The following is an 18,089-nucleotide window of genomic DNA, read 5'->3' on the forward strand; positions in this document are numbered from 1 at the left end:
CAGAATAATGCAAAAGAGAATTTAAAAGTATATGAGGAGCTGGGGCTCTTAAAAAAATGTACAGTATTAGCAATTTGTCTTGAGAACCAAAGTCAATTGCATTGCATTAAATGCATCAGTGGTGTAACTTCAGTTGTGTGCAGTTTGGAACAACACCATGCATCTTCCTGTGGCGTTTGACCCGCATATTACAAATGAGTATTCCTTTGGCCAAGATGCATTCACGTACTATATTTATCGTATGTCTAATTCATAGTAAACAAGGAAAGACATCTGTGGAGAAGGCCTGGTAGCCAACAGAAAATATTTTTCATCATGCTCTCTAACTGGGATCATTATTAGCTGTTCTCTGCTCAAAGTGCTGGTCTCTCGGGAAGCTGAAACACAAACATATATTGTATCTTTGAGCCTCCTAGCAAGGCTATATATATTTGCAGTGCAGTGGAAACAAAATACTGTTTCACAAAGCTTTGGATGGAAACTTGCCACTTTGCGACAACTGCAGGCGATTATGGAAATTCTGAGTAATGCGATGAGTTTTCGCATAACAATGCTCAAGTCCGATGCTTAATCATACACTTGAAACAAGAGGGCTCAGAACTGTTGAAAAATGTTTACTTATTCAGATTTAAGGCACAGGCCAAGAAATAACTGCGTTGGATTAGTCAAGTTTGAATGGGAACAGAAGTGAATAGAATCAGATCAATTTGAACTGTATTCCTGGTATACTGTACTAGGAAAACATCTTGCGCTTGCAGTCATAGGGTTTAATCTTGTGCGATGCTGACACCCCCAGTTCTCATTATTTGAGGGTGCCCTGCACTTTGAAGCACAATTTCCACCACTCAGTTTAGTCGAATAATCAGTCCTGTCTGAAATCCTTCTTTTCCCTCATTACGTAAAGGCTGATTCACTTATTCCTTCTCCTCCTTGAAAGGCTCTTGACACTTTACAGGGAAAGGGCACGCTGATGATTTTTCTCAGCTTTAAGATTACAGAGATGACAGCAGTGAGGTCATTGGGGCATAAACACAAGCTCAGCTGCAGAGCAGATGTGAGCAAATCATTTCAGGATCACAGCTGAAATTCATGGAGGCAAATGAGGATAAGACACATTTTGAGATTCAGGACCTGTGTTTAAATCCCTTTTGACTTTTTTGCACGTCGTACCTGGAATGGAGATAAAATGTTTCCAGGCTAAAGGTACCAAGAAGGGAGCGAAGTTGCTTGCACTTGAACTTGGGTGCATAAAGCCAAAGATATAGAATGAGGTCAGTTAGCTTAGCTGCTGTGAGTCCTTTGATATTCATTTAATGGCTAAGTAGATAAAACTAAGTAAGCTTGCATGTGAGACTGAATTTTAACTACCAAAGCTCTTTATCATTCTTCCACAGCTCTTTCTCACAGGGCAGTTTAGCAGGGCAGATCCAGGCAGTGCTCTTCTACCCCTGCTACCACAAAGCTTCATACGCCCCTGAATCTAATTTCATCTTTACTTAGCACCCTGGTTTTCATTCTGTTCAGAGGTGGCCTGTTTTATGCCATAATATGAGCTTCCCAGAATTCACAGGGTATTTGAGTTTGCAATCTAGACTTAAATCACAGAGTTTAGACCTAGACCAGGGGATGGACTTCCCTTAAGTTCAGAGCAGGTTTTAGGCTTAGGCCTCGACACATCTCCTGTTATCCTTTTTCAAATAGCTTTCTTATGGGTTGAGTTCCAGCAATTCCGCTGTGGCGATATATGTGAGGAGCAGGCTGCAGGAGGGAATGGATTACGGCATTCAGGTTGGCAGATCAGTGGATCATTATATATATTTTTTGTTCATGTTGTTTGAAAAGGAGAAAAATGCCTTAAATTTTGGATAGCTTGAATTACGGTTTGTTTTGGAAAATAAGGCCCAAGGTATCAGGATTTGGTTACTCCAAATCAGTGAACAGTCCTGAAAAGTGTGGTTAGATGCTCTCTATTTCAGCTTCTTTGCTTAACAGTCGTTTTTTTTAAAATAGAGGTTCATGTTTAAGGAAGATTTAAATCAACAACCTGATATCAGAAGAAGCTTGGCTTAGGTGGGGAAGGAAAATTTAATGCTAAATACACAGAGCTGTTTGTTAAAATATCGGGGGCTGGTCCTTAGCTCAGAAGTGTATGACCTTCCTGCATGACCTTCTGCAAGTCTCCTAGGCTCGACTTTTCAAGTGGTCACCAGTTGTGGGTGCTGCAGGTGCACAGCCCTGCTAGAAACCAGGCCCAGGGTGCTTGCTCGTTGGTGCTCTGACACACTGGTGCTCTCAACAGTGTCAAGCATTGCTTCCAATAACTGAAGCACCTCAAACTAGTAGATTGTTTTGAAAACGTCGGCCTGGGCTTCCTTTCCTACATGATGGAAATAACCTCAGCTCCCTTTCTCCCTGGGCAGGAGGTTTGCAAGACGTGGGCGATGCTAGCAAAGTGCTTTGAGACCCTTGGATGAAGAATGCTATAGAAGGGCAAAGTTACTAAGCGGGTTGCAGTGAGCCTACCCCAAGGTGTCCAAACACAGCTTGGCAGCAACTGAAGTGCGGCACATCCCATTAGTGAACAAGAATCAGATAGCTCCAGGAACAAGACTGAGATGCCAATAGCATCTGATACAGATGGAGGCACTGTGGCATCCCATGACCCACCACCTGACCAGTTAGAAGACCCCGCTCCCAGACATATCCATGGAAGGGGCAAAGAGGGTATTAGGAAATGAAGCAAGGACAGAACCCAGAATAGGTCACAGGGAGGGCAGCTAAAAAAAGCAGGCTTTATATGACACAGAAGGCAGCCATCCAGGGACTCTGGCCGGCCTCCATCAGGGCCAAGTTCTGCAGCTAGGGCACCTCTTCTTGCCTGTTAATAGCTGAGAAGAGTACATCGTCTTCCTAGCTGCATCCCAACTAGGAGATCAGTCGGTTTTGGCAGATTGCACGTAGAAGTGGTGTCTGTCTTGCAAGTAGGTTAAGGCACTGGCCTGGATTGTGGTTGGTGGAAGGGGGCAGGAGGGGGAGGACCCAGTACTGCCTGTGCTGTACCAGGTCTGTGCATAAAGAGAAAACCTGGTATCTCAGACTGGCAGCCCACCAATCACTGCGGCCCCAATCCTGCAAGCTCCCTTGTGTAATCTTGTGCCCAACTAGAAGCTCCAGTGAACCTGATTGAAGTGCAAGGACCTCCTTCTAGGATCATTTGTAGCACTGACCCTAACTTCTCGTAGGGCCCAATCCTGCATTCCCGTGAATGCTTAGAGCCCCATTTCTGCCTGCAAGGCGTGCAGAATTATGCCCTATTTTTACTCTTGTATGAGCAGTTAGCATCAGCCATAGTTTTGGACACAGCTGGCACAGCAGCACGAGCTTGAATCACATGTGCTCACCTCTTCCGTGGTGCTGTCCACCGACATCTGCTATGCATTTTATGCACAAGGCGAGCAAAGGAATAAAAGCAACTGTACAGCTAAAACATCCTTTTAAAAAACCCATGGCATTTAGGAGGAGGGGCCTGCCAAGTACATTCGCACTAATGGCACATCTTGGATTGATGAAATAAAGCATGAAATAAAAGTCTAAGGGAAAGATACCTGCCATGTCCTGCTTGTGCATCTTTTTCATATGGAAAACCACCCTTTTTTAGTGCAGATATGTAGGGAGGGCTCTATATCCTGTATATTAAAAGAAGGAACAACATAGGTAATCAGGAATCTCTTTAAAAAACCTGCTAAGAAGCCCTTTCATGTACTGTTCCAAAAATGTAGTGAAAATCAGATTATATAGGTAAGAAAAAGACTTGAAGGATATGAGGCATTTATTTATGACTTCTTTAGGAGCATCTCTTCTGTCCTGCATCAGATGCTAGGGCTTGCATGGCTGATGAGACCTGTTCTCTAGTCTTAAGGTGTCAGCTCATGGGTATCTGGTATGCTTAAGTGTCCAACTGTTGCTTTATTATTTGACGGTTACATTTGCCCTTGTGCAGAGCGGTTGTAGAAGACCGAAAACCAGGACTTGCCCCGTCCTGGAATGGTGCACAGACTTCATGCCAGCTGTCTGCCCAGGGGTGAATTCCACCCTTAGCAAATAAGGTATGAAGAAGAGTTACAATAAATGGCTTTCAGCAGATCAGGAAGGAAATCTTGCTGTGTATGCACAAGTGTTTGCAAGGCTGAAAAAGGGAAACAGAGAGAAAGAACCAGCTCAACAGAGCAGCACAAAGCAAACAAGACCATTGTCTCTCTGATGGGTATGAGACAGCACTTTGCCATTTCTTTGATAAATGGGGTTTACACCTGCCTCCTGTACCTTTGAGGCCCTGGGATCAGAGGGCAGAGTGACATATCTCATAGGCAGTGCTGTCGCGGTGACATCGGAGGACTGAGTTATGAGGGTTGGCTTGTCTTTAAAACTGAAGCTGGGTTGGTGTTGTGCGGTACCGTGAGCATCCTGGGCTAGCGACCGAGGTGAAAACTACTTGAAAGTACATGTGTTGTAGTTTGGGGACACCAGAAGCTTAGGCTATTCCTTTCTATGACAAAGGTAAGGTTGAAATCAGTGATGCTCATCTGAAAACTTCATCAGTGCATGCAGTTATGAGCAGAATTTGGCCTCTGCTATTAAGGCCATTTTAGTTGAGCCATCTTCCACAGCTATTACTTGCTGTGCTAACCTTTTGCTGCCCTTTGCGTTGTGCGAGCTCAGGGCATGAGGTCTCAAAGTGCCCAGAGGTAGAGCAGAAGGCCACAGCAAGGCTGCCTTTTTAAATCATCCTTGGGTAGGATGAATGATTATTTAACTTAAAACACCAGTAGGTCTGCTTCCTGTGACTCAGGTTTAATTAGCACTGGCACTTTAGGGCAGGTGGAAATTGTGCTGAAGATCCCCCGCCCCTCACTCCCCCCCCCATGGCCTTGCATTAAAATAAAATACATTTAACCCAAATCAGATGTTTCAGAGCAGTTTGTTTGTCGGGAATCTTGCAGAACGTCCTGTTCAGGAAGAAATCTGTATTTTCTTTTATTTATTCCTGGAAACATTTGTATGAAAACACACACGTCTCAGAGATGCACAGTGCCTACGCCGCACAGCAAACTGAGGAAACTGTTCCACATGTGGGAAAGAGATGCTTATTATATGTTATTTATTTTCTGAGGCCATTTATATGAACATTTATAGGAAAACACCGGGTGTTGTTTTCACTCGGATGGGTCATACCCCAGTGTAACTTCAGTGACTTTCACAGAGCTACTTTTGATTTCTGCCACAGTAAATAAGAGGAGAGGCAGGCCCTAGATCTTTCTTGCTTAAGAGTTTATTTTCCTTTGCAGCCCCAGCTTTGTACGTCGTTACTGATATTGTGCTATATCAGCAGCAGACCACATTGCAACAATGACATGGGTTAGGGAAAAAAAGCATGCATCAAGAGCTGATTCATGGTTAGGCAACTGAGATTTGATTGCATAAAAAATGTCCCCCAGAACAGATGAAGACTGATTTGCTTCTGACTTCTTCCTGCCTGAGAGCTAGAGCTCGAGTTTGCTGAGAAGGGCTTGAGTTTGCTCACCGACATTTTGCAGAAATGGTCTGTCTCAACTAGAGTTGCCGTGAGACCAGGGACTCCTTGGAGGGAGTGGGCGTAAAAATCAGGACAGTTATTTGGCCCAATGTCTCTGAATTTGGCCCAGTGTCTCGGAAGGGTCAAGTTTAGTATAATTGATGACACTTTGAGGGAAGCTCCCTCGCCTCATACCATTTACTGGGTTTGTTTGGCAAGAGCATGAAAGCAAAACTGTTATTGAGAAGGATGTCCAGATCCTGCACTGAGATGCTCAGGCGGGCATGAAGTGGAGTTGTCTCCATCATTGTGCTTCCCCATTTCAATGACGGTTTTGGGACCATTGCCACTGTGCTGAGCTGGGCATGGAGGAGGAGACAGAGCAGCCACGCAGGGAGGTCTCATCTCTCTTGTCGGCTCTGGAATGACACTTCCCCCTGGTTCACCCTGCGTGCTGGAGGGGAAGTGAGGTTGGCATTTGAACCATTACAATGGTGCTGCTTCTTCTGCCGGGAGAGCGGACTCTACCTCCCTGCTCTTGACACATTTACCATGACAACACTCGGGGTTTGCATTGGGGTCTAGGACTTGGCCCTAACTACCAGATTTAGACGCTCTGCGTCCTGTGGGGATGCTCATGTTGGAGACGTGGGATGTGTATTAAACGTGCTGTCATCCTCTGACGGTGGGACACAGATGTGCCATCTCACGGCGAGTCTGAATGGCTGCCTGCAAACACCGGACCAGACCCCAAAGGGACTGCAGTTGGCACACGTGTTTTTCTCCTGGAGCAGATTGTGCAGGTGCTCTCCGAGCCTGAGTCAGCAGTTGTGCCTTCTGCCATGTTTTGAGGCTTTTAGGAAGACTATTAGACAAGTTGGTAGAACTAATTAAAAATACCCTAGAAACATATTACTCCAATTCATACTCCAATATTGTAATGGTAGCTGTTCATCCTGCAAGGCGTAGGCAATTACTGTAATAGAATCAATTTGCTCAGCTATTTTTCCAAGATCTGAGAAAAGTCCTACAGAACAAAATGTCCCCGTAATCATTTTTTTTTCTTTTTAAGTGCATTCCTTGGTATCTTTAATCTTTTTTTTTTTTAATTATCACACAGCAGCCTAGAGTGTGGAAAAAAGAAACCCAGAATTTCATATCTCTGTAGCTTTCCTTTCAACTCTTTTCTGAAACACTGTGTTCCAGTACAGACCTTTCCTTGCCTCATTGTTTTGTCTGATGCATTTTCTTTAGGTTCCTCTTTTCTTCCGTCTCAGACTGTTACCGTTATGATGAATATAGCTTTAAATTCATCATAGAAGAAGTTAAATTTAGATCTTAAAAAAACAGAGAGGAGCATTTTGTAGCCACGTGCATAGACTTGCAACCTTTAAAGTTATTTCAAGTGAACGGCCAGTTAGGAGAAATTAACAGCAAAGAATTCAGGCCCTTATTTTATTCCTTTTCTAGCTTGCATTGAATTTTGAATGGATTTCCTCCCCCACCCCCCTACATTCCCCACTCTACTGGGATATCTTATACAATTATTTGCATTGATGACAAACAGCTCTGATGCTCTGGATTAGATCAGGCATTTATTAGTTTCTGAGAATTAGTGCTTTTAAGTGGTACGTCTATTAGTCATCTTGCCATGGAGGCAGCTGGGGAAGGAAGATGAGAGAAGAAGCAGAAAGAGGATGAATCAAGAAGAAAGAGGGAGAGGCCATCCGAGAGGTGAGGGGAGGTGGCAGCCAAGAGATAACAGGACTGGAGGGAGACCACCTGGAAGGAATGGGCAGTACTCTAGGGAAAATAAAAAATATTTAAAAACATAGCACGAAGAGAAAAAGGGACCCAGAAGATAGGAGTAGATAAGAAAATAGGCGGAAAATCAAGAAACGGGGAAGCTGAGGAAATTAAGGCAATAACGCAGAGAAAAATGAAAAGGCAGCCAAATGCTGCAAAGCTGCCTCCGTGCTCTGTCTCATTTGGATTAGCAACAATCATCCGATTGTGTCTACACGAGACACTTTACTGCACGGTTGACTAATCTACTGCGCAGTAAAGCCTCACCGTCTACATGTGCAGACACTTAATGCACAGTGCATTTAGTGCGCAGTAAAGCCAAGTTGCATGTGTAACCATGTCCTCTGAATCCTACATTTTATGCCTTCCTGCTCTACGTTTCTCCAAAGAGCGTTCAGCAGCTCAGAGGAGAGGACCTGGAGTAATGTGGTTATGGAGAAGAGTAGCGTCAAATTGCTGCTTGCTGTTGATTAGTGGGAGAAACGCTCTTCAGAGCTGTGGATCCCCGTGACAGGTAAATCTCTTCCTAAATCGCAAACCTTGCAGGAAGAGGAGAGCGATCCCTTTGCCTTTGCTGCTCATTGACCTGGGGAGCTTTTTGGCCAACTCTAAAACTTTCTTGTGATTGGCAAGTAGCCAGTTAGATTTGCAATAATCTACAAATAGCAGGCAGCCAGTTTTAACGCTCTGATACATAAACTCAGTACGGATTACTCTCTGTGCTAAACGACCAGAAACATTGTGAAACGCTCTTTGGTTTCCAATGTCATATATATTAGCACGGCATAATTGAATCAGTAACACTTTATTTAAAAGGTTACATTTTGCTGTTTAAAAATTAGTGATTTAGCTGTCAACCACACTCTCTCTCTCCAGTGCCTTGAGAAGAATGAACCATCAGCATAAAGACAAATAAACTGTTTTGCTGGAGAATGCCATTAGCTGTTTTATTTATTACTGTATTGGGGTACGTGTCAAAGCTCAGAAAAGACATTCTGGTACCTTTGAGATGCTCACACTTCCCTAACCTGCCAACTATTACCCAGAGCCCCTCTTCTATGACAGTGACATATGACCTTAATCTTACTGGTGTGAGAAGTCATGGGACCCTTCACTGACCTGTGCAGTTAAACACGCGCAGCTGCATTTGCATTTGCATTTGCAAGATTAGACCCGAAAGCAGACTTTGCCTTGACTTCATTGGAACTAGCTTTGTGCTTAAAATTACAGATGTGCTTACGGCATCTGTGTTGTGGCTGTATTGGTCCGAGAAGAAAAGAGATACGCAAAGCCCTTGGTTAGACCAACTAAATGGTACCAAGAAAAAGTCTTTCTTTTACTGCCAAAGGCAGAAAGGCACAAACGCCTTTCTTCAGGCCGAGGAGGAATCGATGATTGCTTAAGTCACCGTCAGACCAGAATCCCAAGCAGAAGATGTCTCTGTGAACCTCGGCTCCCTGCTGTTCCAGTATCAAGCTGATAATAGTATTTGTTCTTCTGCTAATTTTCAAGGATCTAGTAAATATTCACTTTCTGCAGTGACGAGAGCACAGATCCAGGTCACTCTCAAATCCCGATCAAGCAAACACGTTCCTTCTTCCTCCTGCAAAACTGCCTTTTTGCTTTTTCCTTTCTTAATTCTTTCCTCTCCCCCTGTCTTTTGGAGTCATTGTGCCAGAATATTTCAGCTGGCATGAAATAGCACTTCAACTATTAGGTGAGAGACCGAGCAACCCATTTGCCCTGCTAAGGCCGTCATACTCCATTACCCTTTCTGTGACACCGGGAATACTATGGTATTTGACAGGTCTAAAATGTAAGGTCCCCTGAAAGTGCTAAAACTGTTTCTTAAACTCTCCTCCCAGCATTGGTGGTGATAGGATCCTTCTCTCCCCCTTCCTGGAGGGCTGCAGCATTGATGCCATGCTCGGTTTGTTTTGTGACGGGGCACCTAAACTCGGGTGGGAAAAACAAGAAATGTTGGGGCCGAGGGCAAGCTGCTCTCTGTCTTGGCATCATCCCTACACTCAAGGAAGTACGGACAGATTTGGGAATCCTTCTTGGAGTGTTTCAAGAAAGGATTTGCCTTTGGCAGTAAACAGCTTTTGAGCCATCTCATTAACAGGGTGAGGATCAAAGAGATCCTAGCTGAAACTCTTTTGAATCATTTTACATGCAAACCTATTGCGGTCAATAGCCTTGAATGTCTTAACTCACTTTGGAGCATGGAAAGGCCTTGTGAAACTATTTTTCAGTAGTCTGGGAACTATATTTACTGCCGGCTCCTGTGGCAAAGAGCACCTCGTTCAGTGCAGCCCTGAAGTGGTTAATCCAGTTAAGAATATTTTTTTCCTGAGGTTTACCCTTTATACCAGGTCTTTTTATCATTCCCCGTTCTGTTGCATCATGCAAAAAAGCCTCTGTGTTTGTTTGTGTCTGTTAATATTAATTCTTTCCTGGCCTTTAATTTTAAGGTATTTGTATTGATCTGTACACCCTAGTTTCTTTCACTGTTTGACTGTCCAAGCGTCCTGTTGATTCAAGCCATCTCGCCCTCTCGTTTGATGTATGCCATACAGTCAGGTGGACAGCCTAATTTCTCTGCGTCCTGTCCAAAATGGAGATAAAACTGCAACTGTGGTACACTTTCATGTCTGTTTTTGCAAAAGACAAATCAAACCCCTCGGTCCTGTCCCACAGGCGATGGGTATAAACGTGTGTTCCCACAAAGTCTGTCGCGGGCTAAGTAGCTTTCTCTGCACCTGCAGTTGTACAAGCTGGTGGGGAAGGTGGGTACCTGTTGAGACTGGTGAAAACATGCCGCCGTTTCAGAGAATGACTTTCGCTTGCTGCAAACACCATTATTAAGGTTATACTCTGATTTCTTTACATCCTTTGCTGACACACGTCAGTTGTGGAAAAATCTCCCATTTGGATGATACTTTTGCTGTGCAATGTTGCAACCTTAGGGTTTTTTGTGGGGAGCGGGTTTCTGGAAGACCTGAAAAAAGCCTATCTTCCCATTTTCAAGTTCTTGAAATGAAGTGGCTGGGGGGAAAGCTTATATATGGTTGCCTGCAGAACACTTGAACGTCAGGAGAATTTGTAGGTAGCCCATCCTTCAGGTGTCTTGGTCTCCACATCAGTGTGAAAAAATAAAAATAATAGTGTTGTAGGCAGTTTTCAGTAAGATGAAGGATATGGTACTACTTATAGGTCAGTAGGATAGTACAAATGAACCAGGTCTCAATAGACTGGGCCTCACTGTCCTGCCAGGGTAAATTAGGAATGATACAATCGGTATAAAGCTGATGAAGGTAAGGATAAGAGAGTATCAGATCCCTCATACTGACATTTGTGTGGGTGTTTTAAGAAATGGAAGAGGAAGGATCTGGGGAACTACAGACTGGTCAGCCTCACTGCAGTCCCTGGAAAAATCATGGAGCAGATCCTCAGGGAATCCATTTCTAAGCACTGGGAAGATAAAAAGGTATATTAGGAATAGTGGATTCACCAAGGTCAAGTCATGCCTGACCAACCAGATTGCCTTCTATGATGAGATAACTGTGTCTGTGGATGTGGGAAAAGCAGCGGACATGGATATACCTTGACTTTAGCAAGACTTTTGATATGATCTCCCACTACATTCTTGCAGGCAAGCGAAGGAAGTCCAGGTTGGATGACTGGACTGTAAGGTGGATAGAAAACTGGCTGGAGCATTGGGCTCAGAGAGGAGTAATCAATAACTCGATGTCTAGTTGGCAGCCGGGATCAAGTGGAGTGCCCCAGGGGTTGATCCTGAGGCCAGTTTTGTTCAATATCTTCATCGGTGACCTGGAAGATGGGATGGAGTGCTCTCTCAGCAAGTTTGCAGATGGCACCAAGCTGGGGGGAGTAGTAGATACGTTGGAAGGTAGGGCTAGGATTCAGAGTGACCTGGACAAATTGGAGGATTAAACCAAAAGACATCTCATGAGGTTCAACAAGGACAAGTGTAAAGTCCTGCACTTAGGACAGAACAATCCCATGCACCGATACAGGCTGGGGGCCGACTGGCTGGGCAGCAACTCTGCAGAAAAGGACCAGTGGGCAGTAAGCTGAATATGAGCCAACAGTGTGCCCTTGTTGTGAAGATAGCTAATGGCATACTGGGCTGCATTGGTAGGTGTGTTGCCAGCAGATCGAGGGAAGTGATTATTCCCCTCTGTTCAGCACTGGTGAGGCCACATCTGGAGTGCTGTGTCCAGGTTTGGTCCCACCGCTACAGAAAGGATGTGGACAAGTTGGAGGGAGTCCAGCAGAGGGTAATGAAAATGGTTTGGGAGATGGGGGACATGACTTGTGAGGGGAGGCCGAGGGAACTGGGCTTATTTAGTCTGGAGAAGAGAAGACTGAGAGGGGATTTAATAGCAGCCTTCAACTACCTGGAGGGTGGCTCCAAAGAGGATGGAGCTGGACTGGTCTCAGTGGTGACAGATGACAGAACAAGGAGCAGTGGGCTCACGTTGCAGCAAGGGAAGTTGAGGTTAGATATTAGGAAAACTTTTTTCACTAGGAGGGTAGTAAAGCATAGGAACAGGTTACCCAGAGAGGTGGGGGAATCTGCATCCTTGGAGGTTTTTAAGACCCGGCTAGACAGAGCCTTGGCTGGGATGATGTAGTTGGGGATAGTCCTGCTTTGAGCAGGGGGTTGGACTAGATATGACCTCCTGAGGTCCCTTCCAACCCTCATTTTCTATGATTTTATTATTCTAATTGTATGAGGTTTTGTCTATATACCTCTGGAAATGCATGTTCCAAACTGGAAACAATACGTTATCCCAGATTAGTTGTATTATTAAAACCCTTCTTATTGAAATAACACTTGATGAGGATTAAGAGGTTTCATCTTGTACTCTGGGCATGAGCAGTGCTCCGAGTCCCGTGTGATATATATGTAACATGTAATATGTAACAGGACAAGTTCACTGAGATGAATTCTCAGTGCAGTTTGCAGTTTCCTACTAATGAACTGCACATTGCCTTATCGGCCCGATTTACTCACAGAAACCTCCCCTTGCATGCACTGTCTCAGTGTTGCAATAGTATTGGCCTTGCGTCTGTATTACTCATGGCACTTAACGGTGGGTCTGCTTTATCAAGCCCCTGATCTTTCTCACCTGCTCTTTTCAGTGTGCATGATTTACTCATGCATCTAGCAACAGTCACCTCATGTTTGTTAGACAAGCCCGGTGTTTGTTATTTCTCTCTCTTTGAAATGCTTTTAAGTAGGATGAACCATTGAAAAGCGGTTGCTAGTTTTCTCACATACCCCAAATATGAACATCTTTGCTTATTCCTTCTTACCGGTGTGTGTTATTTAGGTAGTGTCATGTCTCAAATCCATTTTTCAAGCTCACCGATCAACACTTAACAAGCCTCAGGGTGTAGCAGGGTTGTTAACTTGAACGAGATGGGTGCATTAAAAGTTTGTTAAACTCACTGCCTGCAAGATGACTCTGAAATTACTAAGGATTCGGTCCCTTCCATTCTTTTTTTCATGAGAACATCTGTGCTTTGAAACAAGAAAAGCCTCAGCAAACACTAGTCCAGAGACACTAATACTTCAGTGTGGGTGCCATCAAAAAGCTCACTGCAGAAAGGGAGAATGCAACAAAATTGGATAATTGAGAAATGACGTGCATTACCAGTGGACAATGAGGTGATGGGGAGAAGAGAAAGGGTCTTGGAGAATTAAAGTCATTAAAATCCTTGACGTAAGATGGAGCTCAGAGAGCACATTAGTATTAATTTAAAAAGCAATTGGAAAGATGACAATACTGTAAAATGAGCTGCAAACAGTACTGTAGGGATCCGAAGCCATCTGTGGATGGTTATTTGTAGCTTTCATTGACTGCAGCGGGAGCAGAACGTGCATATCTGAGAGCAGGGTTTAGCCTCAAGAATGAATAAGGCAAATACAACATAAGCTCATTGTTCCTAGCGACAGATATACTCAGTAAATTGTCTTGAACATCATCATCTCAATGCAGCTTTTTTTGCCCATCCTGGAGGCAAGATGGTTGAGTTGAAGACCAGTCCAATCTGGTTTCTGAGGAACTTCTGCCCATGAACTCTGGGGCGCATCCTGTTCTCACGTGCACATTTCTGCACCTATTCCATGCTTACAAATCCAGAGGGATCGTGGTCAACAGAGAAAAGAGAAATTCTCTTTTGGGGTGAATGCTTATTCTCTGTACTAGTTGTCTAGTGGGAAGCACCTGTCAACTGCTTTCATTGCCAACTCCCCGTACGGTCAGGTGTGACCCAGCTGAGACCCAGGAAACTGTGCTACTTCCAAGCCACTTTGCAGTCACCCCCCCAACTTCTGGATGCATTTGGCTTGGCAGAAAAGGCTTCATGGGAATCAACAACCTCCATAACAGTTCTAGTGAAATGTCTACAGGGAGGGAAAAAGATGCACGAGGCCAAATATTGATTGATTTTACAGGAAAGGCATCACCATAGATATTTGATTGTGGTTAACGGTTAAAGGGAAATGCCACAGGGAATAATATGTATAATAACAAAACAAAGGGAAAAATGTGTGAATTAAAAACACAAGTTGAACCCTTACACGCAGTTTTTTGGGGGGTTTTTACAAAATAAAACCAGGCTCAACTCAGCGATTCTTCTTCAGTCCTTAAGGGCCTGATCCAAAATCTGTCAGGAGTCAAAGGAAAAATTCCCATTGATTCTAAATGGCCCCACAAAGATTTTCTTCTGCTTAATTGGTCCCCAAGGCTGCCTGTCACCCCCGGGGAGGCGCAGCCAGGCCCAGGGTCAGAGAGGACTTCTGGAGGGACTGAACGTGTTCAAATCAGCAGGTCCTGACGACCTCCACCCCAGAGTGCTGAGGGAATGAGCAGAGGTCATTGCGGGACCCCTGGCACGGCTTTGCGAGCACTCATGGTGCTCTGGTGAGGTGCCGGAGGACTGGAAAAGGGCCAATGTGGTCCCCACTTTCAAAAAAGGGAGGAAGGAGGACCCAGGAAATTATAGACCTGTTAGTCTTACCTCAGTCCTGGGGAAGCTCTTTGAGAAAATTATCCAGGAGCACATCTGCGAGGGGCAAGCAGGGGAGATTATGTTAGGGGCAACCAACATGGGTTCATTCGAGGCAGGTCCTGTCAGACCAACCTGGTGGCCTTCTATGTCGAGGTCACAAAATCCTTGGATGCAGGTGTCGTGGTGGACGTAGTCTTTCTGGACTTTAGGAAGGCCTTCGACACTGTCTCTCACCCCATTCTCGTTAAAAAATTAGGAGATTGTGGTGTTGATGCCTACACAGTTGGATGGGTCGCCAACTGGCTGGAGGGCTGAACCCAGAGAGTGGTGGTGGATGGGTCTTATTCGACCTGGAGAGATGTGGGCAGTGGGGTTCCCCAGGGCTCGGTCTTCAGGCCCGCACTGTTCAACATCTTCATCAGTGACTTGGACGAGGGGGTAAAAAGCACCCTGTTCAAATTCACAGACACTAAGATGTGGGTGGAAGTGGGCACGCTAGAAGGGAGGGACAAGCTGCAATTGGACCTGGACAGGTTACAGGGTGGGCGGATGAGAACAGGATGGGTTTCAGCACTGACAAGTGCAGGGTACTGCACCTGGGGGGAAGAACCAGCAGCAGACCTACAGGTGGGGAACTCCCTTCTCGTCCGTGCAGAGGCAGAAAAGGATCTTGGAATCACTATTGACTCCAAGATGAACATGGGCTGCCAATGCAAGGGCACGGTCAGTAGGGCTAACCGTACCTTGTCGTGCATCCGCAGATGCATCTCGAGCAGGTCCAAGGAGGTGATCCTCCCCCTCTACGTGACACTGGTCAGGCCGCAGCTGGAGTACTGCGTCCAGTTCTGGGTGCTGCACTTCAGGAGGGATGTGGACAGCATCGAGACGGTCCAGAGGAGGGCCGCTCACATGATCAGGGGCAGCAGGACAGGCCCTATGAGGAGAGGCTATGGGACCTGAACCTGTTCAGCCTCCACAAGAGAAGGCTGAGAGGGGATCTGGTGGCCGTCTATAAACTTGCCAAGGGAGACCAGCAGGCAGTGGGAGAGTCCCTGTTGCCCTGAGCACTACCGGGGGCAACAAGGAACAACAGCCATAAGTTGATGGAGTAGATTTGGGCTAGACATCAGGAGGCACTACTTCATAGTCAGGGCGGCTAGGATCTGGAACCAACTTCCAAGGGAAGTGGTGCTCACCCCTACCCTGGAGGTCTTCAAAAGGAGGCTAGATAGACACCTTGCCGGTGTTGTTTGACCCCAGCATCCTTTCCTGCCCATGGCAGGGGGTCGGACTTGATGATCTGCTCAGGTCCCTTCTGCTTCTACCAACTATGAAACTATGAGACTCTCATGCCATGTAAACCTGCCCAGAACAGTGCCCGCAATGTTTAGTCCTGTCCTGTGACACTTCGCAGGGTTTTGACAAGTGACAACAGCACCGATTCTTCATTCGTGGTAATGGAGTTTTCCAAATTTCCACTTGCTCGTTTGCCTTCTGACTGCGGGTTGTTCCAGCTGAGCCTGCTTTCCCTTTCACGAATCCTTTTGCCCCATCTCTAGCTGCCCGGTGATAAGAAGCGCTAAGCTTACCTAGTGAGTCCGGACCCACGAACCCAAGGAGTAGACCAGGCAATCTCTGATCCGGTTATTTGCCCCCCAGTGACTCAGGTGCATTATCTAATCAGGAGCCACTCCCTCGCTCTGCAGCACGCTCGCCTTTGGGGAAGAAAGCAAGCCCTTTATTCATTGCCCTCTGCCCAGGTTCCCTGCACCAAAGGACAGCCTTGGTCCAGAAGAGGGAAGCTAGAAAGCTCCTGGTGTGTTTTTGCTGTAAGCGGTTTCTTTGGACGAGCCACTTGTGGGTTTCTCCGTTCAGGGTCTGTTTTGTGCAACTCTTACAGCTATTAAGTTATTTGGGGTTGGAGTTGCCTCGCAGCAGGGAAAAATATTTGCATCTGTTGAATCAAGGAATGTTCCTCGGGCACTGGGCGTGGTGCCCGGGGTTTGCCAGGGAAAGTGCTCGTTAGCTCTGGGGCTGCTGATTGGCTGCTAACGTGAAGGACAGAAGTATGCTCCAGTCATTGGGGACCGCTTTGGGAGCACTCTTAGGAGGGCTGTCCCTCGGCCAGCACGTCTCTGGGCAAGACGGGGTTGGGAACGGTTGTGGCTGGGTTGCTGTCTGCCTCTGCCCATCTGTCACATCTGGAACGTGACTACCCATCAATCCGCGCTGGCCCAGCTGAGTCGCAGAAACCAAATGACCAGTTCAGAAATGACCCTTGGTCGTGTTCAGGTTTTTTTCACGTCACAAGGCTCGGGAGCTGAGGCTTTTCACGGGGACCTGCTATCATGTCCCTGTTCTCCTCACCTGTGCTGTGTAAGTGGTTGAAATAAAATGCCGGCTGCATCCTGGACGCATTCGGTGCAGGGAGGCCAGGCTCTGTCGACCTCTTCTTGCTGGGCTTAATGCCAATTGAGGAGCGGCCTTGTCTGAGCGAGGGGCATCCCATCGGACCCCAGTCACAGGCCTTTGCATGAACCAGTATATCAGCATATCTTCCCAGATACCTTGATCCTAATCTGTTGGTTCCCAATGGCACTCCCCAGCACAGCTCCCCACCTCCCCTCCTGCTCAGGCACTGCAGTGCTTTCAGCCTTTTGCACTGCAGCTTTCCATGATGGATTTGCCAGGATCCCAACCAGACGCAGGCCTGCCCCCCATCACAGAAGCGTCCCTCCCTGTTTGAGCAGTGTTACATCAAAGCACCACTTCTAAACGCGCTTCTAAATAGCGTAGCCAGGATAGGACAAGAAATGCACTACGAGCGGTGGGGAAAGGGCAGCGAGGAACTGAATGAACATCCTAGATATTGTGACTTGGTTAATGCAGCAACTGCTGTCAAAGCAGCAAATGTTCCTAGTTTGTGGAGGAGGTAAAACGTGGCTTCCTTTTTCTCTCCAGAACCCTGTGTTGTGCAAACGAGCTGATGGACGAAGATGAGAAGGACAGGGCAAAGAGGTACGGAGAGAGGCACGCAGCGCTGGGAGGTGTCGGCACCGGTGTGAGCTTGTATGCACGGATGCACCAAGATTTGCTGGGCTGGCTGATGCTTGTGCAGCAATTTGAACTACTGCTTGGGACCTCATTTTGCTAGCGTGGATGGCACAAGCAACACTCCCCCAGCTTTGTAGGGAGCAGTACTTTCAGGACAAGTGCTCCACCTTTTCCAAGCACCCTGTGGTGTGCCCAGCTGCCAAGAAGAGCTGGTCAGGTCTCAGCAGTTGCAAGGTTACATTATCCTGTCCTAAGGATCACTGAACATCAAATGCCCGTTTGCTGTGAAGAGGCAGCTCCTCACTCGGGATTACATTGGTTTCACGCAGGTCCCTTCTGGGGATGGATTTTGTCTTTAGCAGAGTGGGGAGGGGGGGATTTAAATGGCTCTTTCTCAGCCATTGTTAATGCAGGTTTGCTGCGAGCTTGGCTCCCCCATTTCCATTGTCACAGCACACCACTGCACCCTGCAGTGGTATTTTCCAAGCCAAGTACCGTTGTGTACCTTCATGTTTTTGTACACAGATTTTTCACCTCCAAGCCTTCTCTCCCCAAAACCATGTGCAAGCTGCATCTGCATGTACACATTTCTCTACTTTTGCCTCCCAAA

The 18,089-nt window shown here is 46.2% G+C and overlaps 1 protein-coding gene across 1 annotated transcript in view; it reads left to right on the forward strand.

The window, feature by feature from the left end:
* The window catches only part of LOC102382695 (PAS domain containing repressor 1), a 128,607-nt gene that overhangs the window by 83,250 nt on the left and 27,268 nt on the right, over window positions 1–18,089 (forward strand). The window contains exon 2 of the mRNA XM_006037519.2: window positions 17,387–17,443. Within this exon, the coding sequence (XP_006037581.2) occupies window positions 17,387–17,443 (57 nt within the window). The remainder of the gene's footprint in view (window positions 1–17,386; window positions 17,444–18,089) is intronic.

Source organism: Alligator sinensis, unplaced genomic scaffold (assembly GCF_000455745.1).
Source record: "Alligator sinensis unplaced genomic scaffold, ASM45574v1 scaffold438_1, whole genome shotgun sequence".
NCBI classification, from domain to species: Eukaryota; Metazoa; Chordata; order Crocodylia; family Alligatoridae; genus Alligator; species Alligator sinensis.